The sequence below is a fragment of the Pyrgilauda ruficollis genome, unplaced genomic scaffold, assembly GCF_017590135.1.
Source record: "Pyrgilauda ruficollis isolate IOZ18807 unplaced genomic scaffold, ASM1759013v1 scaffold7, whole genome shotgun sequence".
Classification (NCBI taxonomy): domain Eukaryota; kingdom Metazoa; phylum Chordata; class Aves; order Passeriformes; family Passeridae; genus Pyrgilauda; species Pyrgilauda ruficollis.
In genome coordinates, this window is record NW_024528821.1 from 6,159,896 (window position 1) to 6,186,129 (window position 26,234).

General features: G+C 46.7%; 1 protein-coding gene across 5 annotated transcripts in view; it reads left to right on the top strand.

Moving 5' to 3' along the window:
* The window catches only part of MBNL3 (muscleblind like splicing regulator 3), a 91,526-nt gene that overhangs the window by 41,004 nt on the left and 24,288 nt on the right, over positions 1-26,234 (top strand). For all 5 annotated transcript variants that reach the window (XR_005956617.1, XM_041485033.1, XM_041485036.1 and 2 more), the window contains 2 exons: positions 17,889-18,053; positions 25,946-26,146. Coding sequence is in view for 4 of the 5 variants with exons in the window: in XM_041485033.1 (XP_041340967.1) it covers positions 17,889-18,053; positions 25,946-26,146 (366 nt within the window). In the remaining variant the exon portion in view is untranslated. The remainder of the gene's footprint in view (positions 1-17,888; positions 18,054-25,945; positions 26,147-26,234) is intronic.

The window sequence follows — 26,234 nt, forward strand, 5'->3', positions numbered from 1 at the left end:
GAAATTCTGCCCCTATAAATATTGTTTTGCTGGTATTAAAATAAATGCTTTGAAGACCTTGGGTGAATGTTGCCCCATACAGGCACAGTTTTACTTCTGGCTTATTAATACTGTTTTATTGCTGTTCATAAAACAGCAGGGACCCAGGCACTGACCCCCTTCCTCACCCCTTATAGTGCTCGTGCCATGTCTGATGACAGTCTTTTGATTAGAGGAAAGACCAAGGATTTGGAAAACCACCTTTCAGAGCCTTGTGATGATGCAAACTGCTTCAAAGTGTTGTAATGTCGGTCTCTGTGCCTAATTGCACTTTTTGACCTCACAGGAGCAGTACAAAAAAAATGTCTTTGAAGGCTGAGTGCAGCTGAGCTGCTGTAATAGCAAGACTGGGTATTTTAGACAGGTTGTCCTAACTGAGTAAGTATTTCAAACCCTGGCTCCTTCCAAAGGAATAGCTATCAAACATGCTTAGTTCTCTAAGCTTGCCTGCCTGTTAGGAAAGCCTCCTGTTCTGCAAAGGCAGTGAAAATATTCAGCTTAACCATAGCTAATGTGGTAGGATAGTAAAATCTTTCTGCTGTCCACACAGCAGAAAGTACATGGCACAAAAGCAATGCTGATCTCTCAGGAGCCCTGGGTTTTGCATCTGGCTCTCTGACCGTCTGGTTAGTGTTTGGCCTTGGTTTAGGATTGCAGTGACATGGTTATTTGATGTCTCCACTGTCAGAGGAGCCTGATGCTGGAGTCAGGGATTATTAAGCACTAACTCTGTGTTTTTACCTCCTCTGTCTGAAGCCAGCACATGGGAATGGCTCAGGGCTGTTCTCTGCTTGCTTCAGCTCCAGGCTGGAAAGCTGAGACCTGGAGGTGCCTTTCTGCAACATTTACCTTAAAGCTGTGAGGAAGAAGCATATTCCTGAGAGGGCAGAATTGGCTTGCTGGGACATGAGCATACTCAGATCAAGCAATTCCCCAAGTTTGTAGTGAAATGTTACGGCAGATGGCCTGCTTACAATGCGGGATATTATTAGAACCATGATCAGTGCTAATAAGGTCATTGGCGGTGGGGGAGGAGGTCAGTGTCTGACCTTGTTTGGAAGGTGGCAGCCTGTGCTCTGGAAAGAAGTTTTCCTCTTGCAACAGTGAAATGTGAATGTTTAAAACAAGCTACTTTAGTAGCTTGTAGCTTTAGTATTAGTATGGCTGCACAGCAGAGAGAAAGACCCACCACCCAGTCCAGCATAGCTGCTGCAGGGGTGCTGCTGGCCCCCACCCCTTGCTGAGGTAGGTGCACAGAGCACCATTAAAAAGCAAGACAAATTCTGCTTAATTCTGGGTGTAGGAACCAGGAGCAGTTTAGCTAGTGCTCCAGAATGGGTATGGTATCACAATGCATTGCCCAGGTGACTGCTGAGTGGTCTCTGTGTTTTATCTTGCCTCTGACCGTACTCTGCATTAACACAGCACTAACTTTCAGCTGTTCTCCTACACTGGTGTCAGAAAAAAACCAAAACAACCACTACAGATAAGAGTGTTGTCATCCAGTTGAGTTGCATGAGTGATGTCCACATCTCTGCCCAGCAGTACCCACACCAGCCTCTGATGGGGATTTAAGCCAATAGCCTGAAACGTGGGGCTTTAACTCTGTCTCATCACTTCTTCTTTGCCTTATGAACTCTGCTTGCCTAGTAAGAGGAGACACCTCTTAAACAGAGGGGCATTTGGAAGAGTGTGGAGTATCTGGGGGTTCAAAGGTGGCCACGGCAGCACCAATACAGTGGAGTTGCAGCCCATGTGCCTGAGACCATGACCATCATGACGCTGCTGCTGCTGCTTCCCTAAGTCCCTGTTATCCACAGGGGCACGGCTGGTGCTGGGAACAGTCACACGGAGATTAGGTCCTTAAAGAGCCCTGCTTCAGCTGAGCAGAGTTTGAATACAAAACCTCAGTGTGTAATCCCAACGGTATTGGCTGATCCCACTGGTCTGTGTTTCTTCCTCTTGCTGCCCATTCCTAAAGGATCAGAGCATGGGTAAGGCTTGCAGCCATTATGTGCTCTTTATCCCAAATGGTTGGTTTGTGCAGTGTCGGGCTGCGTGCAGTGCTTGGGCTCTGCTCCCAGAGTCCCTTCCACGTGATGCTGCAGATAGCAAACCCAGGATGAGTTTGCCAGGAGAAAGCTAGAGCCTCATGGGGTTGGATATTTCAGCCCATGCTGTAGCACTTTAGTGCTCAGGGTCGTGGTGTGAAAGCCAGACATATAAATGAGCCTTTAAGGAGGGCTTGGGAGATCATCCAGGCATGGCAGAGATAACGGTGTTTTAGGTCAGCTGTACAAAGGAAAGCTCTTTCCTCCCTGGGAGGGAATCTTGTTCCATAAACCAGACTTTCAAGACAGTTGTCTTTGGAGGGAATGTTGCTCCTTCCCAAAGATTGTAGGGGAAGGTGCTAAAAGATGCTCCTGCTTATGCAGAAACCCTCCCAAATCTTGCTCAGATGGTGCAAGACTTGCAGCCTTATTCTAATGCTCTGCTTCTTCTTTCTGCTCACTTTCCTCGTTCCCTCTGGGCCTATTTGTCCCCAAGCCCTAGTGCAGCTCCCCTGTCCTCTTTGTCCCTATTGTAGTGTCTGCAGGGACTGTACAAGGCAGCCTGAGAAGTCTCTTGCTCTCCTCTCCTGTTGCTTCAGCAGTCATTTTTATTTCTCAGTGCATCTGGTGCCCTTGCAGATGAAGATGTAATCATGGTTACCTCCCCGCAGACTTCGACTCCCTGCTGTGTCAATCCTGTTGCCTGTAAAACCTCAGTGATATGCTGCAGGGTGGGAGCTGGAGCAAGGCAGGCAGACTGAGTGATTCTGGTGCTCGAAGCTGGAAAGCCATCAGGGCTGATAAAAGCAAGACAGGGATGTCTAAAACCTCTGAGCTCAAGGGAAGGAGGTGGGGGTGACTCTGGGGAGGAGCAGTGCAGCTCCCCAAGCCACTTTCCCATAGGGCTGGGGAGCTCGGGGATGTGGCAGGGACCCTGGCCACCCATCACTGCCAGCTCTGTCAGCATCTGCTAGCATGTCATGGCAGGGCGCAGATTTCCCCGCACAGCCCGCTCAAACTGCTCTGCATCATCCTCGGGAGAGTTAGGAGAGGGGAGGGGGAAATCCCTTGTGGGGCTGGGAGACAAACGGGCAGGATCACTTTTAGCTAGTGATGCAGAGGTGGGACCCAGGCAGGCTGCTGGCAGGAAGGAGCTTGGGAGGCATCAAAGGCATCACAGCTGCAGCAGCCCAGGACAGAGCAGCTGGAATGCAGTCTGCTGTTGCTGAGGCTTCCCCTGGCTGCCTGGGGTTTTTCCACCAAGTCTGGTGTATTTAGACTGAAAACTCTTCAGGCTGGGACTGTCTCATTTTGTGTTTGGGTAGTAATTAGAGCAGGACCCTGAGCTGTAGCATTGATGAGTATTTGTATTCCCACAGCCAGAAATCCCCTGCTGCGGCCTTGTGCGATAAAGCACAGATTGAATTAAGAGGATTTTCATTGTTGTTTTGTGTTTCTCTGCATGGGTTTTTGAAGAGTCCACAGTAATATAAAATCTTTAGAAGTCTTTACTTGGAATAGAGCTCACATTAGGTAGGACAAAAACACTACTCAAAACTGGGGTTTTGTTTTCCCTGTTTTGGTTGTGCTAATTCTTGAAGAATGATTTTAAGCATCCTTTCAGTCCTTAGCCCAGTCAGGGGAAAAGTGTTAGCACTTACTTTGTGGCCTGTATCAGAGGCACTTGAAGAGAAGTTTGTTCAGGGATTTCTGCCAGGGCCCTATCAGAAGTCCGTCTATCTTGGTTTAAACCAGTTTGAGCATTTTTTCAGCAGTGTTGGAGTGTTCGCTTACGTAGGCACTGGTCCTGCTGCATTCCAGACTTGCTAATGACCCTGGAGCTTCTTTGCAGCTACTCCTCTCACGTGGTGGAGACACTGCAGATGTCCTCAAGAAAGGTCACTCTTCCTTGCAGAAAAAATCCCTCCAATCCCTCCCAACCCCATCTATATGGGCCCATCCCACCTAAAAACAAATGAACATTTGCATTGCAGCTGACTCATCCTGACTGTGCCCAGTAAGGGCAGTGAAAGGTCTTTTTCTTGCTGCCCTTTTAGGAAGGGATTGTGCTGCATCTGAAGATCTCTCTTGTCAGTAGCAAAAGCAAAATACATGAGATCAGGTGTCTGCTGCCTAAGGAAGTCATGTTGTTTAAGTTTGCTTTCTAATAGAAAACAGCCTTCAAAAGGAAAGCCTTGCATACCTCCTCATCTACGAAAGGTTGAGCGTCTCAGGCAGTCTGTACTGCACTTGGTGAACAGGACAAGGATAAGCAGCTCAGGGCAGGAGTTTGGAAAGCAGAGCAGGAATACAGGAAGGACAGAAAAACCCCACGGTAATTTGATCAGTTTGCTTTTGTGCCTCAAGTCTGAATAAGCAAGCACATCCACATGGATATGCTTTAGTTACTTCTGCCTCCCCCAGCTTTTCTCTTGTGCTCTCAAACCTAAGTGAATCTGGCAGTTATTAAAAAGACGAACTCCAAAGCACCAAGCAAATGAAAGGAAAGCCCTGATCAGTTCCATTCTTGTTGGTCAGCTGGGACCAATGGATGGACAGACACACATGTATGCACACGCAGGACACATTCCTTTCTTAGCTGTTCTGGCACTCACACCAGTGCTGCACAGAGGAGAATTTAGGTCAGGCCAAAAGTTGCATCCCGTAGGAGTAAATGGATACATCCACCTAGCTAGGCATACAGCCTTTTCAGTGTCCTGTCCTAGAGCTCTTGTTACACAGAAGGGAACAGAACCCAGTGGCTACATGGAATTAACCTCTCAGCAGCTGAAATCATGGTTTCTGCAAAAGGCATTATCAGTTAATATCCGTTCCTAGCATCGCATGGAGAAAGCAGACCACTCTTGCTAGATTTTGGGGTCTTTGGGCTGTATGTCAGTGTAGAGACCTACAGACCCCGAATTTTGGCTATCTAGGTCAGCATGGAATGCAGGGTGAGCAGCAAGCCCCCTTGAGCAGCATGCTGGTTTGCAGCATCTTTGTTGGCTTAGTGTTCCTGGGAGGGCTTTGCTAGCTGGTAACATGGATCTGCTTTGGCTGAGTGAGGTTGGGAGCGTGAATCTGCACAGACCTCACGAGACTGCATTACAGACTGTGGGAATCAGGGTCTGTGAGCAGTGTTGTAATTAGAACAGGTAGAAGTTTTGCTCTGGCCAAGGTTGTTGTAATGAATCCATTGTATGTTAGCAGGTTTTCAGATGTTGGCACAGAATTGGGCATCGTGTTCATTAAAGCTGGCTGCCGGTGTGGCACTTGTGACTAGTGCATGGGAACTGCACCTAAATATGTCTCACTAATTGCAGTTTTATCCCAGGATTGTCATTGCCAAACTCTCCTTTTGCCCACAGAGATGTCGGTGTATTATCTTTGGCATTGTGAGCCCATCACGTTTGCCTCCATGGAAAAAGGTCTGTCCTGTTGCCACCACAGCGTGTTATGCTTCTCCATGGGCTCAGCTCCTAACAAACATTTACAATGCCTTAACCTCCCTTTCACTAGAGATGGTAGCAAATATTGGTCACATATCTGCTTTCTAGTGCCAGGTGCTTTTTAAAGAGCACTGCTGAAGGTGTTTTTTAAGAGAAAAATCCCCTCTGTGACTTAAATGTGCATATGTTACTGGCTGTAATAAACAACTCACTAAATAGATCAGTCTGCAAAACCGAGGTGGAATATTTGCCTACGGCAAGGCAGGCTTTCTTTTTATTTTTGCTTGGTTTTTTCCTTTTTTCTCTTCCTTTCTCTTGAAGCCTTGCTGCCTCCTAGATGGAGGGTTGTGATTCAGTGTCACTTGGCCTGAGTGTCCTGTTTGGAAGCCAAGGTCTGTGTGAGATGTGTGGTCCTTGCCTGCTGTGCCTAGCAGGCTGCAGGACCTCTCTTAAAGGTACTTTTTGTATCTGCACCTTTAATCCTTTGACCAACAGCGACTTCATTGTACTGTGGGCATGAAATCTGAGGCCTGGCATGGACCAGAAAGCTTTGGGGTCCTTGCTTGGAGATGTGTGGAGTTGGTGGCACACAGTCAGCCCTTTTCTGTGGCTTGGTAGCTTCTCTGCAAAGCCAGAGCAGAGGGGAGGAGTGCTGCCGTGCACAAATATGCCTGGCACGTGTAGCTGAAACGGGAGCACGAGGACAAAGCTTGGTCTTTGGTGAACTGAACCATAGCCTGAGAAAGCAGCTGGGGACATCAGTGGGACATCAGGGTGAGGAGCAGGGCAAGCTGGCTTTGCTCTGTGCCATGGGGCAAATCCTAGCCAAGAGCAGAAAGGTGTCCTGTGCCTTGGAACATCAGACCTCTCACTGTGACAAATGTCAGGGAGCAAATCCTGTGGTGGCAGTGAGGCCATCACCCTCCTGTACTGCTGCATCTGCTGTTACCCTGCAGTCACCTCCTTTGTTGGCTTAAGCTATTGCACAGAGGGACTGTCATGTCATGTTCTGACATATCTTGGTTTTTCCACCTGAAGTGTGGAAAGACAGAGTGGCAGAGCCCAGCCACATCCTTCCCTGCTCAGGGAATGGTTGTATTCTGCCAAGTTCTTAGAAAAACCCAACCAAACCTAGCTACCTCCATATCTTTTTATTTGCAATTTTATTTTGCTTTCTGAAACACAGTGAGAATGAGGTTTTCTGAGCATGACTTTGCCCTCTGCAGGACAGGAGGGAGGGTTTGGGTCAGACACTTCGTTATCAATCTCTGCTCTTCCCTATTTGCCTTTTCCCTTGTGTAAACTTGAGCCATGAGGCTGCCAAAGGTGGTCACATGTCCTTTATTTGTATTCATGAGCACAGTACTTTTAACATTTATTCTCCTGGGCTTTGATGTACTTTGCTTGGTTCTGTCTACGTGTGGTTTGCCTGCTGCAACTGTAATATTCAACAGACACTGTAGGTAGAGGAAGGTCAGAAGCATCAACTTTCCATATGACCTTGACAGATTCAGCTGGTGAAAGTTATAGAATTGGATTATGGGATTTACAATGAAAAGATGGTTTAAGGGACAAGAGAAACTGCACTTGCTGTTTTCAAATGCTGGCCTGGTGTAATAGCAATCAGGAGGGACACAGTTGAGGATGGAAGGTAGAAGATATGTGTGAAGTTTAATTTTGTTTGTTTTTCTTTGGGGTTTTGTGGTGTTTTTTTAAAATACAGTACTTGTGCAGTATTGTTCCAGAGAGCTGGCGTGGGCTTTTTTTGTAATTTATTATAGAAGAAAAATCAATGACTTGCCAGTGTTTCTATCTTCCAGGTAGAATTAATTTTTTTTTTTTTAAACTTAGAAATAGTCCCACATTGAAACCCACAGGAATATTAACTTTGGTGGATGTCACCTCCTCCACATCCTGCTCTGTACATGCAGTGATCCCAGAGCTAACCATGCTCCTAAACGTGCTCTCTCTACTGGACACTAAATGCCTTCTTTTGTAATTGTTACTGATCATTTCCTCCAGCAGGTCTGTGACCAGGCAGGTCTGTAAAGTCTTATTTGTCTTGGAGAGAGCCTGTTCTTGATACTGTATTAAAGAAGCCTATTTTATTGTGCTTTTAACATTCCTGAACCTAGGAGAGTAATGGAATAATACTTGGAAGACATTAAAAATGTTCAGTTCAGAACTCTAAATGATGATAATTCTACTCTGTTTAAACCTAATTTCAAATATGTGGTGGTAACAGTCTGATATGGTTCACAAACGTAGCATAATCAAAATGTATTGGTGGATGCAAAAGAAAAGAGCTTGATGAAGTCTTTATTCCTGTCTTTTGTGGCATGAGATTGCTGTTATTGGAAGTAGTAATCTCTCAGATAAACATGTTTTTCTGCTCTGTGGCTCTACAGCTCAAAAAACATACTTTAACAGTGCCATATTCTTTTAATATATATTCTTGGGCTTGGTAAACACTATCCATTGCTTGGAGCAAGCTAAATGTTCCACAAACCAAAAACATTAAAATCAATACACTTTTTTCATTGAGCATAACAGAGCGTGCCATTGGCCTCAAAGAAGAGAGCTTGGCAGGGGAACAGAGCTGGAAAGAGTTGTCAAGATGTAAAAATATAATGAAGGAGCTACAGGGCTTTTCCCCAACAAAATAACTGCTCTGAATTTTTAAGAACCTTCAAGTATAACAAACAGCTTGGAATGAAAATCCTGCGTGAGAGCAGGAGGACAGCCATGACCTCTTTGTGCTGTCCTGGGGAAACTCAGTGGAACATTGCTGTATTCAGCAATGTGCAAAACTTCACTCACAGCAGCTCTCAGCTTCCCTAATTGCCAGGTGAATAAGGATTTGGGAATTTAGGCTAGTGCCTGTGGCTGCTTAGAATCTACTGGAATGCAGTAGTTGCATGTCCCCCCTGTTCCTAATTAAAATATATTTTTAAATGTCAGGGTGATAGTACTTGAGCTCTGTGGTAACAAGCCATCGTTTCTTTCTGGAGCCGGATTTGCTTGCCGAGGTCAGTGGTTTGAAGTGATTGGCAATGGCTGTGAGTGGCTGTCACCAGTTAAGGTGCTACCAAAAAGGGAGATGAGGACATAGAAATGCTGCTTTCTGCTTTGTTTTTGTCTCCTGCTCTGGTTTGAGCTATGTAACAAAAACAAGCTTGACAAGCATTTTGAGGCTGCAGATTTTAAAGCGAGTCCTAGATAAGCATGTTTGAGTTCCTGCAGAGCACATCTGATCTTGCAAACCCCCCTGTCCAAGTGTTTTGCACTTTTATGCAGACTATTTGAAAGGATTGGCATGTGCAGTAGGGCTTGGCCACGCCGTGCATCTGTTCCCAGCATTTGCACCTGATTGCTCTCATACCCTGGTGTGAGGGAAGCACTGTGATGTGCTCAGGGTACATTTTTAATATACTGGTGAAATTGTTCAGCTGCTAAGCTGTTTGTGCCATGTGATGGGAAGTGTATCCCCCTGCTTGGGCAAAGTGCTGCTGTCCCTTATATGCCTTTGGTGGTGACCTCTCCAACTCTGCAATAAGTAGATGACTGAAGCACTGTGAGCTTGGCCACGTGCCACACAGGTTGGTTGTTGTGTGTTGGTGGCAAGGGGCAGCTTTCCAGTCCTGTGATGGGAGAGAGCCTTCGAGCACAGCACATCCCCCTGAGCCAGTGGCACATAGCACAGCCCCTACAGCTTGGTTTGTGTCTGTGGTAAGAGATTGGCTTTCACAGACATAGGCTGGAATGACAAAGAGATGGAAGTGTTACGGGTCTTTAGCAGTGTTTGTTCAGCAGTCTCCTCAGTTGGCTGTTGGCAGCTTTATTTCTGGACTTGAATACCTTTTGTAGAAATGATGCTGGATTTTTTTACGTTGTGTGTCCTTCTTTCCATCTTCCCTGCAAAGCAAAAATGTCCCAGCAGAACAGTCATGGGGGGAGGCTGAAGAGCAGCATCAGTGTCTTAGAGCCAGGGATTGCTTTTAATTCCTTGTGCATTTTCCAACTCCCTGGACATAGAGATAGACCCTACCTGGACTGAAGTGGTTGTCTGTTTTTTTAAAGTTGCAGAGGGATATGATGTTTTAGGTTTTTAAGTTCAAACATTGATTGGATTCCCAAGGCTCTGCCCCACAGCTCTAGGGAGAAGAAAACTGGGTAGACTGGGTCTGTGCAAATTGTACCTCCCTCCCTTCAGTGGGGTGAACACAGAGTGTCTGCTTGGTGTGCTCCAAGGGTTTCCGAGCTGCCTTGCACTTGCATGTGCCACTGAGCTTTGCTTTGAGCTCTCAGTTCAGAAGGACCCAAAACTCTTGTTGTAGCTGCCAAATGTCACCTGCTTTCATTTGGAATCATGCAAAAGCATCAAGGTTCATTCATTTCAGTCAAGATCAAGTCTAGGCTTGCTCAGAAAGGGCTTGACCTAACATTCATTGAAGCCATGAAATTCAGTTGCTGTTTTAGTGACAAGCTGGGGCTGCCTTGAGAGTGCTGGGAACATTGGTAGCCCTGGGAGCTTGTGATAGCTATTCTAGTTTTTCCACTGAAGCTGTGTGGAAAGGCAGGTCTGACTCTTGTCCTCTGTACCCTGACAAAAGACATGTCCCTGTTCACCTCAGCAGCCCTGGGTCAGAGCTGACATGCTGCTGCTGCAGCTCAGAGCATCGTTCAGAACAGCACAAAATCTGCAAATGATTCTCAAGTGACTGCAGGGGAGCTGAGTTGGGCCAAAATAACACCTGGGGTGTTTTTAGCAGTTTTTGTCTCATCTGTCTGCGCAGGCTCGGGGAGGTGGCTCTTTATACTCGGAGGTGGGAATTTCAAAGTCAGGCACAACTCACCCTAGAGATATTATAAAACTCTGGTTTGTGCTTTTTATGGGCTGTTTGAATTCTATTTCCAGCAAATTCTGTATTCATGAACTGTACTCTTTCCTGGCTAGAACATGCATTTCACAGTGTCTGTATCATCCATAGCTGGAAACTACCAGATTAACCTTAACTCTAGCATTTTTATTCACACACATTGAAATTGAAACTTCTGTATGGTAGGAAGTCTGTGTTGCTTCCCTTGCCTTCGAGGCTGATTGCCATCTGGTCATGCTAACTAGAAGATACATTTTGCTTTTTCTTTCCAGCTATGATCTGTTCACAGCAGGATCCTCACCATAACAGCAGTCTCTGGGCTCTCTGTAAATGTGTGTTACACCTGCATTTGAAAAATGTCAGCAGCCAGCTGTGCTGTATTTTTTTATTGCTGTTACAAGTAACTTTAGACCACCAGCTTCTTTGTACCCAATTCTGTATAAGCAGGGCTGCTGGTGTAGGAGGGGTGCAGAGCACAGACTCTCTAGAATCCCAACATCTGTCCCAAAAGGACCAGAAAAAACAGTAGAACTGGAAAGCCTTTGTGATGAGTTATTTCAGAGAGGGAGAATGAAGTGCTGGCGTTAGGTTTGGGAGCCTTTGATGCAGCACAAATCCACTTCCAAACAAGACAGGGAACAAAGCATAGGATAAATTTTTATGTGACTATCCACAACAGCTTGGAAAACTGAGTTCAGTGGCAGTCTGGAAGGATGTGCTTGGCAGGACTGTTCAGTTTTGTTTTGTTCTGATGGCTTGAATGATGGAATAGAGAGAGTATGCTTGTTAAATTGGTAGGGTGCTTTGAGCTGGGAGGAACTACAGACACTCTTTAGAGAACCAGATGTGGAGTTGCAGATAGTCTTGACAGGTTGGAAAAGTAATCCATAAAAAGGTGAGTTCAATAAAGCAGTATGAAATACAGTGTTGGAGTGAATCAGCTGCCTCATACAGGGAGCAGCATAGCTGGGTCTGGAGTAGTTCTGGAAAAGGCTTGTTGAGAGTGAATCAAAGAATAGTACATTGTTAGTAGGAAAGAAAATGCCATGCAGGGATGTAAAAGCAGCAGTGTCATTTGCAGGACATGTGAAAAAATCTGTGTACCTGCAAAGCACTGCTCAGGGGTTAGGTGGAGCACAGTGCCCCGTGCAGGTACTCACAGCAGCAGGGACTGGGGGAGTAGCCTAAGGAGAAGCTTGGAGACTGTGCAGGGAGAGTTGGAAGAGGATGGTTTGCATAGTCTGGAGCTGAGAGTAAGGAAAGGGGGTAGATGTGACAACAGTCTTTAAGTATGGGCCCTTCCTCAAGGAGGAAGGGAAGAATTCCTATTCTGACCTAAACAAGAAGTTTTAGTTTTCTGTTGCAAGTGGACCAAAACTGCAGTTGAAAATCAGCTGTGAGAAGATTGATGTGTTGAAGTCCCATGTCTGGGAGATAGACAAGTAATGGGAACAAAGAAAATAGGTGATCTGTGTGGGCAATGGGGAGATGTATCACTTCATTACATCCTTCTAGACCTGCTTTGTAGGATGCTTGTAGGGGAGTCTAACAGCCTTCCATTAGAACATGTTCAAGGAGTGTTTTCTACATAATTTCACTTTAAAACTTCTCTGTAAAAGTGAGCTGCTCCAACACTGCTAGGAGGAAAGCATTGCTCCTCAGGAGAAGTTACCTGATGTATTGGGCCAGGGTCAATGTTAAGGGAGGCTGTGAGGTTGCAGTTCTCACTGTCTCAGTTGGCAGCTTAATTTCTGAAATTTCATGAGCCTGTAGAAAGGACTTGCAGATAAAGGTGTGTTCAGGGCTGGCTTTGAACTGCAGTGAGTGACAGCTGGGCTGCATGAACACCTATCTGAGACGTAACACTCGCTAATGATCAGACTGTCTTGTCAGCTCCAGCCTCCTTTGTTTTCCAGTTGAAAACATGCTATTTCCATGTTATTTGATGTTTGCCAGTGGAAGGCGTTTGATCCAGCAGTGAGATGGACAGCTATCTCCCTTCCTCCAACGCAGGTCTCTACCTGTGTGGAAAGAGGAGCGTGCTGCAGCATTGGAGGTGGCTGGACGAGCCATACAGTGCACTGGAGGTGGCAGCCACTCAATCCAGCCAGAGTTCCACTTGCTCAGCCCTGGAGAAGGTTGCTTAGGGACAAACTGCTGTGAGCACAAAGCACTTGAGTAGAGGTGGTGCACTGGTGATTTGCTGTCTTGGAAGTGTAACTTCGAAGCTGCAAGTCCTTACAGGATGGGGGAGGACTTTGAGCTTGGGCACCAGGTACCAACTCTACCTCCCAGGACCTCTCCTTTCTTACAGAGCAGGTGGCAGTAGGGGTAGACCTGAAGCAGCACGTGCTGCTCAGTACAGGTTCTTAGTTGTGCTGCATGGACATGGGGATGCAACCCTGAGCTTCCCACTTTTTGCCTCCCACTGTTGCAGGACAATTCATGCTCCATGGCATGAATTTGCAGCCTGCCCTGGAAATGTGGGGCAGACACCATGGTGGCTGAGGTTGTATTGTGTATGAGAAAGCCATGCAAGTCTGTGGCAGGAGCAAGGATCCATGGCCAGGAGAGAGCCTTTGTGTGCATGTGGTGAGTGGGATGGAAAGCAGAGAGCGTTTCATGCCTCAGCACTGGAGCGACAGGCACTGAGTAAGCAGGGCCAGCACATCTCTGAATGTGCCTCCCCACTGAGTTCCTCTTGGGGAGGTGGAAATCTGCTGCTTCATGCAGAGAAAAGTTATGTAGACAAGCTGTGTTTTGGTGCCTGGTTTTGTGCAAAACATGGAAATCCTTTCCTGCTTGGTCTCTTTTCATTCTTTTTGCTGTCAGTCATTGCACATGTCATCAGTATCTGTGGAAAAGACTTCACAGTCAGGGCACCAACCTACTGCAGCCTCCAGTGTGTGAAAAGCTGCATTAACTTGAAGATTTTCACATGAGAACTGCTCATGATTGATGGGACATAGTGTGCAGTCATTAAAACCAGAAATGTGTGTCTGGAACCCCTCACTGGTGTCTGGGATTAAAGAGACCGTAACAAACTGCATTACTGGTGAACATGTGACATGTGAGCAAGTATGGGGGTTTGTGCTGGGAGCCTTGTTTCTGCAGCACAGTTCAAATCACTTCAGGAGCCAGGAAGAAGACAATTTGTGCAACATGCTTTGGGAAGGTTCATCCAGCCTGGTGCAGTACACAGAATGCTCTTATTTGCATCCCACTGAGCTAGGATGCAGATGACAAGGTGCAAACTCCACACAACCAGGTATAATGCAGGTTTTTCTACTGGGTTTCAGTGTGCTGCCTTCAGTGCTGCACTCCAAACAGCTGGCTTTGTTGCAGTGCAAGCTGCTGTCACGTTAGCTGGTGTCAGATGCCAGCCATTTACAGTATACGCCATCACAGCATGACTTAAGTTGGCAACACAGAGTCAATCACATGCCAGCAGCCTACTGTAAGGGTGGGGGAGTATGTGGGAAGAAATGGGGAGAAGATACTCATAAAATCTTTTAATGATTTATTTTTAATATCCATTTTTCAAGCCTTGGAAAATGCAGTCCATATGCTTTTCCCTCCTGGTTGTAGTTGGCAAAGAAGCAGATGAACATGGTCCTTCAGACTCCTTCCATTTTGTGAAGAGCCAGAAAATACAGCTATATTTAGCATGTTGCCAAGGCCAGCAGCAGTCTATTACTGGGTGGTGATTCCCTAGCTGCAGGCTTGTGTGCCACCTGGGACAGGGTGGGAATGTGCCTGTCCTGGAGTCAGTACTCAGGCTAAATTGACAGCAACAAATTTCAAATTTCCAGTTACAGGAGGATGGCTGCACTGGTGCCAGCAGGCTCAGTGTGCTGCTTACCAGCACAGATCAGTTTTTGAGCACAAGCCCCCTACCAACATGTGCAGTGGCCACTCCAGGTGCTGTAATGCTGCTTTTTGGTGCAACACTCAGCTTGGAGAATCCCTCATTTGGTCTTCTGTGCACAGCCCTGGAACTGTCCTGTGCCTTGTGCTGAGCTTTCGATCTGCTGGAGCCACAGCTAGTCCCTGCAGGAAAGTTGTGCCTTGTAGCATAAATATGCTCATCTAAAACTGGGGGCCTAACTCCTGTTGTATTTTCTCATGTTGTATTCCTAGGCCACTCAGGTATAAAATGGAGTTGTCCTTATTTATCCCCAGCCCAGTATCCACACAGCAGATTTGCTACCAGTTCCCTGTTGCTTTCCCTGCTGTGTTGCAGCTGGTACTGAGGAGTTAAAAATGGCAGCTTCTCTGTCCTTCTGGCAGCTTTTGTAGAGCTGAAATTGGTCTTGAAGATTGTGTGTGTTTCTGGGAAGTACCAAGAGCTGGGTGTTGTGATGGAAGGGTAGAAGAAGGGCTCACCCCTACACTGTTGGAGTTCAGGGGTTATTAGTGGTGCCCATCACTATAGAGCAGCATCTTGAAAGTTGTTGCATAGCAGGATATCTAAACTGGGAGCATTTTGTGTCACTCTTGTCACATCACCAATTCCTAAAATTCATTGTCTGAGAGATTAAGAACTTACTGTGGTGCTGTAGAGGGGAGCTCAACTCAGCTGTGGCTTCCAGTATGCCCCAGTGAAACACAGTGGTTGGTGGTGCCCAGGATGAAAATGTTGGTGAGGAGGAGTTAGACCAAAGGCATGGGTTTGAATCTGAGTGTATCAGTGATTCATTTAGTCTTTCTGAGCCCTCAAAGGCCTGCCTGACAGCATTTCACAGCCTTTGCTCTGCAGCAGCATCTGCACAGCTCTGTTTCTTACAAATACATGTCCTTGAAACCAGTAGCACTGTGTGGGCACTGGTTTCAGCTTACAGACTGTCTGCAAGACCAACACCTCGTGCTGTATGGTGTTTTTTTTTATTGGTAGTAAAAATATTCTGTTTGTAGAACCCCCTGTTGGAATTAAGCAAACTGCTTTGAGGAAAAAAAAATAGAACAAAGCTTCACACCAAGCTGGGGTTGCTGGTATCAATGATACTCACAATTTTAGTTGAAATAGCAAAGTCCTTCTCAAGTTGAAGTCAACTATGTAAGTATTGTTTACATAATATAGTGGTTCTTTTTTTCATCTTCTCCATTCCTGCAGCGTAGAAGTATCTACACAGATTTATTCCAAATTTGGTAGAAATAAGTGTTTCCCCAACCCAAAGCACTTGTGCCAAGTTCCAGTCAGGAGGAGTTTCTGAGGCTGATGTGTCCATGGAGGCTGGAGCAGCTCTCTGGCCATGGGCAGCCCGTGGTTCTGTGGGGTCTGCTCCTGGTCAGCAGCAGCCCTGCAGGAGCTGTGAAGGTGGGACACTGCAGATGTGCTCCCTGAACCCTGAGGCTGAACCCTGGGCTCCTGCTGGGTCCCAGGTGATGGGAAAGGCTGTAGAGAGGCCTGGTCCTGTGCAGCATGAGAAGGGTGACCCAAACCTGCCCAGTGTTCTCCTTGCAGATTAATGCAGTCATTTCCTTTGTAGTGGCGCTGGGTGTCTGAACACTGGCCAGCTGCAGTGGTGCCATTTTACCCTCACTTCACACAGATGTGAGAAAGTGTCTGGTGGTGAAGATTCCTGTCCTCAGGGCCTGTGAGCAATTAACTCACTGCTGGGGATCTGGAGCTGTTGGATTGCTGAGAAGCCAAAACAATAGCATTAAAAAGCCTCTTTCTTTTTGAGTTGGGTTTTTGGGAACCACTGGGCTCTTTTAGGAGCAAGGCAGAGAGTTCCATTCCACCAAGCCAGGCTGCTAAAATTTGGAAGTAGTTTTTTTCCTGTCCCACTGGCTTTATCCCATCACTTCTTGCATTTAATTATTTGCCTTTTGTTTAACTCTGATCTCCTCGGAGCAGATAAGAGAGGAGTCTGTTCCCATGACACATGTCAAACAGCTCCTTTTAAGCTGCAGTCAAACTCTGCAGCCCTCTCCCCACTGAAGCTGTTATCCCGACTGGGAAGTGGGACAGAGTAAAGCTTGGAAATCTCAGGCTGCTCTACAGCAACCTGGCATGCTGGGGAGCCTGGCTGGAGATTCAATACCAGCCAGTGGGTCATGGTGTTGGCTTTTTGCAGTGGTACTTGGACTGTCCCATGATTTCACCTGTATGCTTGCAAAAACCTTAAAGAATCCCCAGGGGAGTATCCTGGGTGCATCAGGGGCTGATCCCAGGAGGTTCCTTGGGTGAGTGGTGGTAGCTGCTGTATCCTTGTGGACCTGGTTATGGGGTTACAGCTCTGCTGCACGTGATCCTGCTAACAGGGGCAGGTACATGGGGTCATCTGGTGTGCCCCTTTTGGAAAGCAAATTTAATTACACTGAGACTGAGAACTGTGCATCCAGCCCTTGATGACTGTGCCTGGGATAGGCTGGGTAATGGATGGTCCTGTGCCTTTGCTGGCTGCCGGAACCGTTATTAATTATCTGTCATGGAACAGCTCTGTGGCCTCCAGGTCTGGCTTATTTTAATAGGCTTTGAATAGCTCAAAAGAATTTGTTCCTCAAAAAAGTCACAATTTTTGCATAAAGTTATATTAAGTATTTCATGTTTTCTGTATACTTCTTGTTTCTTGAGGAACAAATTCAAAAAGAAAGGGGGGGAGAGAGAAAATCTCATTTTTCAAGAACTGTTTCATCTTAATGACAACACTTGTTACTAACTTTCTTACTAACTGATATTTAGTGGTATCGATCTTCTTATGTCTACTTGCAAACACTATTAAAGCACAGTTTATACATGTTTTTTAAGTAATGATCTCAGTTGATTTGCAAAGATAATATCAGTGATCTCTTGCCTTTTAGGAGCCATTGGCATGGCCAGTGTTTATTGCAGGGGGGAAGGAGTCAGTGATGCAACACACATCACTTTTGATAAATGAAAGCACAAAGGGGGAAAATAATTTTGGTTCTTCCTCCTGTGACTGCCGGTTCTCAGCATCTTGGGGTACCCACATGTTGTGGATCAGAGGTGCTGCCTTACAGAGCTGTCCTCTTAAAGTTTTATCCAGTGCAGCTAGGGAAGTGGTAGAGACAGTTTTGTTTCTTCTGTCTGGTTGTCAGGGCCAATTAAGTGGTCTGGTGTTGGAAAGGAAGGGAAAAGCAACCCACGCAAGGAAACAGGGAATTTTTGTCGTTGTTTCTGGAACTGTTGCCACTAGTTTCTGAAAGTATTGGTGTTTGTGTTAGATTGTTTGGGGTTTTTCCTTACAACAATCATTTTAACATCAGGAAGCCTGACTTCTTGGTTTAACTTGATAGTATTCAGTTAGTGTTACTGCAGGAGAAGTCATGTTGCTCTTCTCTTCACCTGCTATAGAAAAATCACAAAAGAGGCACAGTAGCTACCAAGCCGCCTCCGCCTCGATGATTGTGTTGTTCCAGTAACCCAAACAATCCTTAATTAAATTTCTCTGGCTGCCCTGGGTGTTACATTCACTGAAATGCTGTTCCATTATGTTTTTTAGGGCCGGTGTACCCGAGAGAACTGCAAATATCTCCACCCTCCCCCACATTTAAAAACACAACTTGAAATAAATGGACGCAACAACCTGATCCAGCAGAAGACGGCCGCAGCCATGTTTGCTCAGCAGATGCAGTTCATGCTCCCGGGCGCGCAGCTACAGCCAATTGTGAGTTACAGCCCTGGGCCTGTCGGGCTCACACTGCTCCCTGTCCCTCTCTGTTTGTTCACAGAGGCCCCAGCCCTGTGCCCGAGCTCAGGCCATTGCCTGTGCTGCACAGAACTGGGCAGAATCTTCCAGAGGAGTGAGTGTCTGATGCTACCTTTGCATCTCCTTGAAAGCTGTGTCTCTCTTTTCCTCTGATAACTGAGGAGCTGTGAGATTCAGGGCTTCAAGTGGAAGGGTCTTACCACCAGGTGCTTATTTGACCATCCCAGAAGTTCTGAGTGGCTCAATACCAGTGGATCCTGTTTTGGATAGATGTTTTGCACTGAGATGGGGCTGACTCCCTTGGACTAGCTGTGTGGCACTGTTGGACTAAAACTGGGGAAGATGAATCCTACCTAGGCTTTAATCCATTTTACTGTCTGGGAGTGAGACCATTTCACTGCAGTTGTCTCAGCAGAGAGTTGTACTAATGTCACAGCCCTGTCACTTGTTTTTCACAGTAATGCTGATTTAGAGTTAGAGCAGGAAGGATTTGCTTCTTTTCAGGTAGGAAGGGAAGCTTGTGGGAGATAGGTGTTTGCAGAGCAGGTAGTTCAGAGAAGCCTTCACTGCCTGTCCCTGCTCTTGCTTGTCAGTTAAAACAGGTTTCAGGCTGGAGAACCCTGTTACACCAGGGAGAGGATGGCTCGTGTCTGCTGGTTGGTGTATCTGGGAGGGGATGACACTTGTCAGCTGAGTTTTAGTCTGTCACAATGTATATTTTAAGAACTGTCAGAGGTCTTGAAGCAGCTCTTCGATGCTGATGTGAATAAGCTGCACTGAGAGTTAATTAGAGTTCTCAGTTTAAAGTTGGGACTGAGTATCTTTCCTGGGGCAGTGTGCTGTAGCTGGGTGAGGCTCCTTGTGCTGTGCCACATGGGAGAACTGGCCAGATCTTTGGACAAGCTCTTCTAGCCTGAAGGTGTCAAGTCTGTGAACCACCCTGAACTTGGCCTCCTGGTGTCCCACGTACAGTGTCTGGCCTCTCTGCCCATGTGGGACACAGCATCTGTCACCCCAGCTGAAAAGCTCAGGTGTTTCTGGTTTATTCTCACCAGAGAACAGTGAAGGATTCCTCCTCATTGGAGGCTGTTGTGATGTTTGGTGTAAGAGCTTGTGATGGAGATTTCTCTGTTTTAGCAGGGAAAGCTGGGCAGTGTCCCTTCATGATGGTGCTCTGCCACCAGGCTGGGCCATTTCCTTAGTCTGACATGTTCCTCCTGTGTTTTGAGGAGTTTTCCATGTTTGCCATCACTCTGACCATCTTGTGTGTCTGGTAGTAGCTTTATCCTGCCCTATAAGCTAAGAAAATGCTGTTTATTCTTCCTATTTTGAAGATGGAAAGTTGAGACAAGCAAATTGGCCACAGAAAAGGTCTTTAGTTGTGCTGCACCTTAGGCTCTTACCTGCTGTAGTCTTGTACCTCTTTTTTGTGAAGTTTGAAAGTATATCCACATCAGAAGGAATCCTGAATTCCCACAAAATAGCGACATTGGTTTCCAAGCCCTGTACCAAAAGCAAACCCTTCCTATTTGGAGTTTTCCTCTGTGGGGAATTCATGGTGCATGTTCTTTGGCTGGCTATTCAAAGCATCTTTGGGATTTCCTTTTTGGAAAGTTCCCATCTTCCCACTTTGCAATCTTGCAGGTCCAGTATGCTCCTAAATTTTATTCCTGCCTTTTAAATTGCCTCTGAGACTGAATATGTTGGTTTGTCTAGTTAGTGCTCTCATTTCAGAAGTAACCTTATCTGATGAGAAAGGCCCCTGGTTTCTAAATTGTGCCATGAGGGAGACATGGGCAAAGAAGAAAAATAAAAATTTGTTCTGCAGTGACTGCTCCCTTCGTGCTTTCCCACACTTTACTCAGACTAAACAAGCTCTTGGTCTGATTCCTGCTGCCCAACTTGCTCCACACCAATTTCAGGACAAACAAGAGATTGCTCTTTCAACTGCCTTTGATTTCCCGAAGATGCTGTCAGTGGAAGCTGGCTTTGAGAATTTTTTTCTCTCTAAATGAGAAGGGTGGGGCCTCCTTCTGGGTACACATGAAATTCGTCAAAGCAGAAAGTATTGTATCTGATGCAGCAGCAGAACAAATCCCATGTGATCAGAAAGCTGATCAACGGGATGCCTGCTTAATTGGGATGCTTGCCAGAGATGAGATTTGAAACAGCATACTTAATGGCTCCAAACAGTAGCTGAATGCTTAGACATTTTAAAGTGCAATTTCACCAGAAAAGCTACCGAGTTTAAAAAAAAAAACAAACCACCACCAAAAAACCCCCACCAAATCCAAACCAAACCAGCACTTGACAGAGCAGCTTTTCACCAGGCTTCCTGAAATGGCATTTGTCTGGGAGCTGGGCTCTGGCATTGATAGGAGGAGCTGCTTTGGTCAATGTTATATCTGGTTTCTCAGATATGGTCACTTTGCATCCTGTGTGTGCCAGTGCAAGACCACCCAAAAAGTGCTGTACCTTGGCAGCACCACCCTCTCCATCCTGCTTTATCCTTTGCAGCAGTGTGGGGCAGACTTTTGGAGCTGACCATGGAGGTGCCTCAGCCCAGGGTCCAAGTGAGGCGGTGGAACAGGGCACTGGTTTGCCCAGTGCTTCCCCTCTAGTGCTTGATCGAGCTGTTGACAGAGCATGGCAGTGGTGACACACTCCTGCCCTGCAGCTGTCTCTGCTGCTGCCTAGGGAAGCTGTTTCCTCTCTTTGTTTTCAAGCTCTTTGTCTTTTCTTAATGCCAAGGTCTTTGTAGACAGGAGTGTCTTGATAGTTCTGAGTCACCCATGCCCCTGAAGACAGCCCAGACTTTAATCCAGCCCTTTGTCCCCTCCTGGGGCAGCAGGGTCCTGCTGCCACTCCTTGGTGCTGATGGAGGGCTTAAAGCAGAGGGTGAGCAACTTGCTTGGCCAGTGGTGCTTGGAGCAAGTGCTGGAGCTGATTTCAACAGGTGCTTTGCACAGGTGTTTTTTCTATGCAGCAAAAACCTGATTTATATCTCAGCCTCTAGTCAAAAGTACTCTAGGAATGAATAAATGCAGGTATCCTGGCCCACCCAGGAGCTGGTATCTGCCAAGAGACAGTGCTGTGGGGTGTTAACACTTGTTTTTTACACTACAGCAGCCCACAAATGAGAGATCCTTTGAGCTAGGAGTGTGTCCTTGCAGTCTGGTTGAGGAAATGAGCATCTGTGGTGGTAGGTAGCTGGATGCTTTGGCCCATTGGATTCACTCCAGCATGCTCAGCCTTCATGTTGCAGGGTGGTTTTGCAGCCAGCCAGCCCCATGAAGTTACACTGGGGGAAAGGCAGATTTTTGGGTTTTCTGACAGCATCAAGTATGTTTTTAATATTGAGGTTTTCAGTCTTGTCAGTATGAGATCTTTATCTTCAGTTTCTAACACTAGACTGTAAGCTGCCATTGTTTTTTGTGTGCTTTCCGTATATAGCTGCTTAGCAGTGACCTGTCTCCCCTCCTTCAGGCTATCAACACCTCTGTATTTACAGTGGGCCTCTCATTTTCAGGCTTTCCCTTTTTTAGGGTCTGAGGTAACTCAGAATCAACACTTCCTGGCTGAGACAGTGCTTGTGTTTGACAAAACACCAACCGCTCTCCTGCCTTCCTCTTCACACCCACTCTGTGTTTCTTCTCTAGCTTTAGCACAATTTCTGCTAGCCAAATCGAATGCAACTTCTAGATTGATAACAAAATCAGCTGTTCCAGGTTCTGTTGTCACCAGTGGTGACAGATGCCCCTCTCTGGGACAGTTCCTTCTCTCTGCTCACACCTTCAACCCAACAGCTTCCATGCTTGAGGTCTGTAGGGAGCTCAGAGCTGTCCAAGTCCTTGGCAGCCCTCCCCCTGAGATGTGTTCTCACAACAGCCATTTCAGCTTTTTTAAATTATTACAATTCCTACAGGTATTTTAATACTCAGTAAACCAGTCTTGTGAGCTGCTACCACCCTGAGCCCTTTGCTGCTGCACTGTAACCTGTTTCCCTCTGCACAGGAGTTACTGGTAGTGTCTCTATGCTATGATTTATAAAAGCTAATTTGCAAGGAAACCTGTCTCTGTATTTCCTGAATTAACAAGAGCTTTATGGGGGGCAGCAGGAGTGAGTGCTGATATTTTCAATCCCTCTGTTTTGCCCTAGAGCACACCAGCAATTAAGTTGAGAGTATGCTTTTTTAGTGTACAGCCACAACATTGCCGTGTCAGGCCTCCTGTCTCTCCCTTCCTCTTCCTCCCACGGCTTTATATCAGGAACATGATGCCATTTGGTCTGGGATATCCCTTGGGTCAGTTGGGGTCAGCTGTCCTCTGTCCCCTCCCAACTCGTTATGCTGCCCCCCATAGTCAGCTGTCTGGTTGGGTGGGGTGAGAGGCAGAAAAGCCCTTGATGCTGTGTAAGCACTGCTTAGAAACAGCAAAAGCATCCCTGAATTATCTACACTGTTTCCAGTACAAATCGAAACCACAGCCCTATACCAGCTACTGTGGAGAAAATTAACTGTATCCCAGCCAAAAGCTGTCACAGGAGGTGGACAGGAGGCAGGTTGAGGAGGGCAGTGCTGTTTGGAGTAAAAATTACATTTGGGTTCTGGCTGCAAGGAGGAAATTTACTCACATTCCCTGAGGACATGGGGGACCTGCACAGACGTAGAGGAAAGAATTGGCTGGCAGCATCCCTGTTACTGGTACTGATGCATGAGCCAGACTGGATTTCCCAATCCAAGACAGGCAGCCGGGTCTGGCAGTGAGCACAGCCCATCTTTTCCCCTCATCAGCCACAATAAATACAGAGCTCCCTGGTGCCAGCTCACAAAGGCACAGTTCTCAGAGTGCTTCACACACTCCAGACTTAAAACCCCAGCTCTTGTAGGTTTAATATGTTGAGTGAGGTCTGCTTGTTCCCTGGCTGTGCACCCGCTTGGCTGCGAGCAGCAGCCCCAGCCTGCGGGCAGGGTGTGCAGCACAACTGGCACTTCCCATCAGGGAAACAGGCACACGCTGCAGGCAGGCAGAAGGAGCCTTGGGAATCCTTGGGAATGCAGCAGCAGATGTCAAGGCATGGAAAAGGGTGAGCAAACAGCAGCAGCAATAAAAACTCCTCCTGCTCCTACGAGCACCCCTCTGCAGGTCTCCAGGATTGCAGGTGGATTGTGCTACTCAGGTGTTCCTCATGCATATCTTCCCTCCACTTGCTTCAGCTTGGGTTTTGATCCATTAGCCCTTGCTGATTGCTCCCAGTGAGAGGAGGGAATACTTTTGAGGGAGATGGGGATTGTGTTTTGGGGAGCCAGGTCCTTCTTCCGCCTTTGTAGTAGCTTTGGTGAAGAGGCTGGTATATCATCTCTTAGTGAATGTTTCAGGTGAATTCACTCAGTGTGAGGTGTTGCAAGCCCCCAGCATTAGCAGTCTGCACAAATCCTTCCTTCAGCAATGGGAGGAACATCTTCCCTTTGTCTCAGAAGCCAGGGAGGTCCTTGGCCTGACTACTGGCTATGTTTGAACCCAGCCAAGCAGGAGAAGCTTGCTTTAAAGGATCTTCTGGCATTTTGGAGCAATGTTTGTGCCACACCTGCTCAGTCAGGGCACTTCTGCTGTAGTAGGTGCTGAAAAACATAGGGTAGGTTTGCCCACACATTTGTGCAAGCCACATGTACTGCAAGGTTTGGGTTACTATGGGTACGTAAAACAGATGCTGACAACATGTCAGGCCCCACTATAACCTGTGCAGACTGGCCAGGCAGGAGAAGCTCTTTAAAATAGCATTTATGGTGCAAATGGTGATGGAAGTTCAGCAGATACCACTGTAATTACTGGTACTTGCACAAAAGAAAACAGTCTAATGGATGCTGCTTTCTCACTAAAGTGTTCAGGGAGTCACAGCTTTGAAAATCATAAAGAGCCTTTTTAGCAGCAAAAGGTGTAAAATGTCTGAGAGCCACCAGAGAATTGAAAGAGAGAAGACAATTATTTAATAAAGGGCTATGGATTGGGGGATCTCTGGCTTTAGTGGCTGAAGTCTCCCAACAGCTAAAGCAGTGCTTACCTAAGTCTCACAAGAAGGAAAATTGGAAATCTCTTCCAGAAAAAGAATTACTTGGTTCTGCTATACTTAAATCATCCAGCACCACTGATGCAGGGAGCTGTGTCTCCTCAGTGAGGAGGAGAAAGTGGGATAGATTCTGTCAATTATTCCCTTTCCCATTGGCTGGGGAGCTGCTTGCTGTCACTGACCTTAGGAAGGGGCGTTGTTGAGCTAAAGTTGGGTTAGGACAGTTGGTTGGTGTTACTGTGGATAACTTCTTACACATTGCAACAAGCAAAGTTTGAAAGTACCAGGATGAAGGTGCTGTTGAGGAATGCACTGTTCATATGTGGTTTCTTTTAGAAGTTCACAGGACTAGAAGTACCAAAACAAAAGAAAGAAGGGAATCATGTGTGTGGCCAAAAAACTGCCCCAGGCAATTGTGTAAGCACACTTGTATTTATTGCCAAATAGAGGCTGTGGCTACCAAGGATGGTGTCATAGACACCTGTCAGTATGAGCAGTTTTAACTGGAACCCAGAGTTCACAGTGGAGCAGGTGACAGGAGGGAAAATAAAAATGGTTGCAATTTTCAGGCTGCATTCCCTGGGGGGTGTTTGAGGCCCTGCTTACAGGAGCAGGAGTGCTGCCATGCATGCTGTCATCTTCAGTGGGGGCAGGTGGAGATTTTCATCAAGATGGAATTGGTTTCATTCCCAAGAATACTTTGGATCTGATGCTTTAAAACCTCACAAACTCCCTGGCTACAGGGGCTAGTCCCAAACTTTAAACTGAGCATCTGCTTAGGAGCCTTGTGCTCACCTGCCTGCCAGCACAGCAGTTCCTTTTCCAGATGAGTGCTGCTGGATCAGCTCAGGTTGGGGAGGTGCTTCTGTCCCACAGCACTGAAGCTCTGCTGCACTCAGAGGACCTGCCTAATGCAATGTAGGGGCCTGAAGTGGTTGAGATCTTTAAGGCCTGTTCTGTTCCAAAGAGATCATGGCTCCCTGTAGCACAGGTGTGGTCTTGGAGCTTGCACTAGTCCACCTGAGCCATCTCATCTGGTTCACTCTGTCATTGCTATTCCAAGCCCAAGACTCACCTGCCCTTGCCAAAGCCATGAGATCTGGCATGTTGTGACATTAATGAGTTTGGTGTCCTCTTGCTGCCAGTTCACATGGAGCACAGGCTTAGATCCTTAAGCAAAATGGCTTTTGCCTGGACTCTGTTGGCACTCTGAAACCAACCCCAGATGTGCAGGATGCCTGACCATCCGAGTGTACTGCAGCAGAGATACCTCACCTGACTGAATGGTGCCTCTGGTCTAACCTGGCCATGCGAACATGGAGCCCAGGGCAGGCTGATGGTGGATGCAGAAGTGCAGCTAATGGGGTTACCTGCTCCCAGGTCCTGAAGCTGCAGTTTACCTTGGAGTCTCTCTGCAACATTGCAGTGGAGGCATAAAGAAGCTGAGACGTGTATTTGGGAATGAGAAGTCTGTTTAATTTGGGCCTGCCCTAATTGCTGGCATGAAATCCTTAATTGTGTCATTAAACTATAAAGATCATCAATATGCTTTGATCTGACAAATAAAGATGCCTTGTATTCAGGATGAGTCACAAATCTGTGAGTCAGGAGAAGCGAATGGATCGCAAATAAATGGCAATAAATGAATAGATTGGAGAGCACGGCATTTTGATGTGGCTAATCAAATTGTCTAAAAGGATTGAAGTGTGATGCAAGGCTTTGATGGGAAATCCAGGACAGAGCTTTTTAACTAATACTTTGTTTTTCTTCTTTCTGTACACAGACAACATTTCCTGTGACTCCATCGCTTGCAACAAGCCCCACAATGGCTTTCAGTCCCTACCTGAGTCATGTTTCTCCTGGGATGGGCTTAGTTCCTGCAGAGCTTTTACCAAATACTCCTGTCCTGGTTTCTGGAAATCCTACTGTTACAGTACCGGGAGGCTCTGCTGGGCAGAAACTGATGCGTACGGATAAACTGGAGGTATTTGGACATCTGATACAATACTGCTGACAGGGAGGAACTGGACATGTGGTCCCAGCTGTTGCTCTCTGCTAAAATGACCTGATGC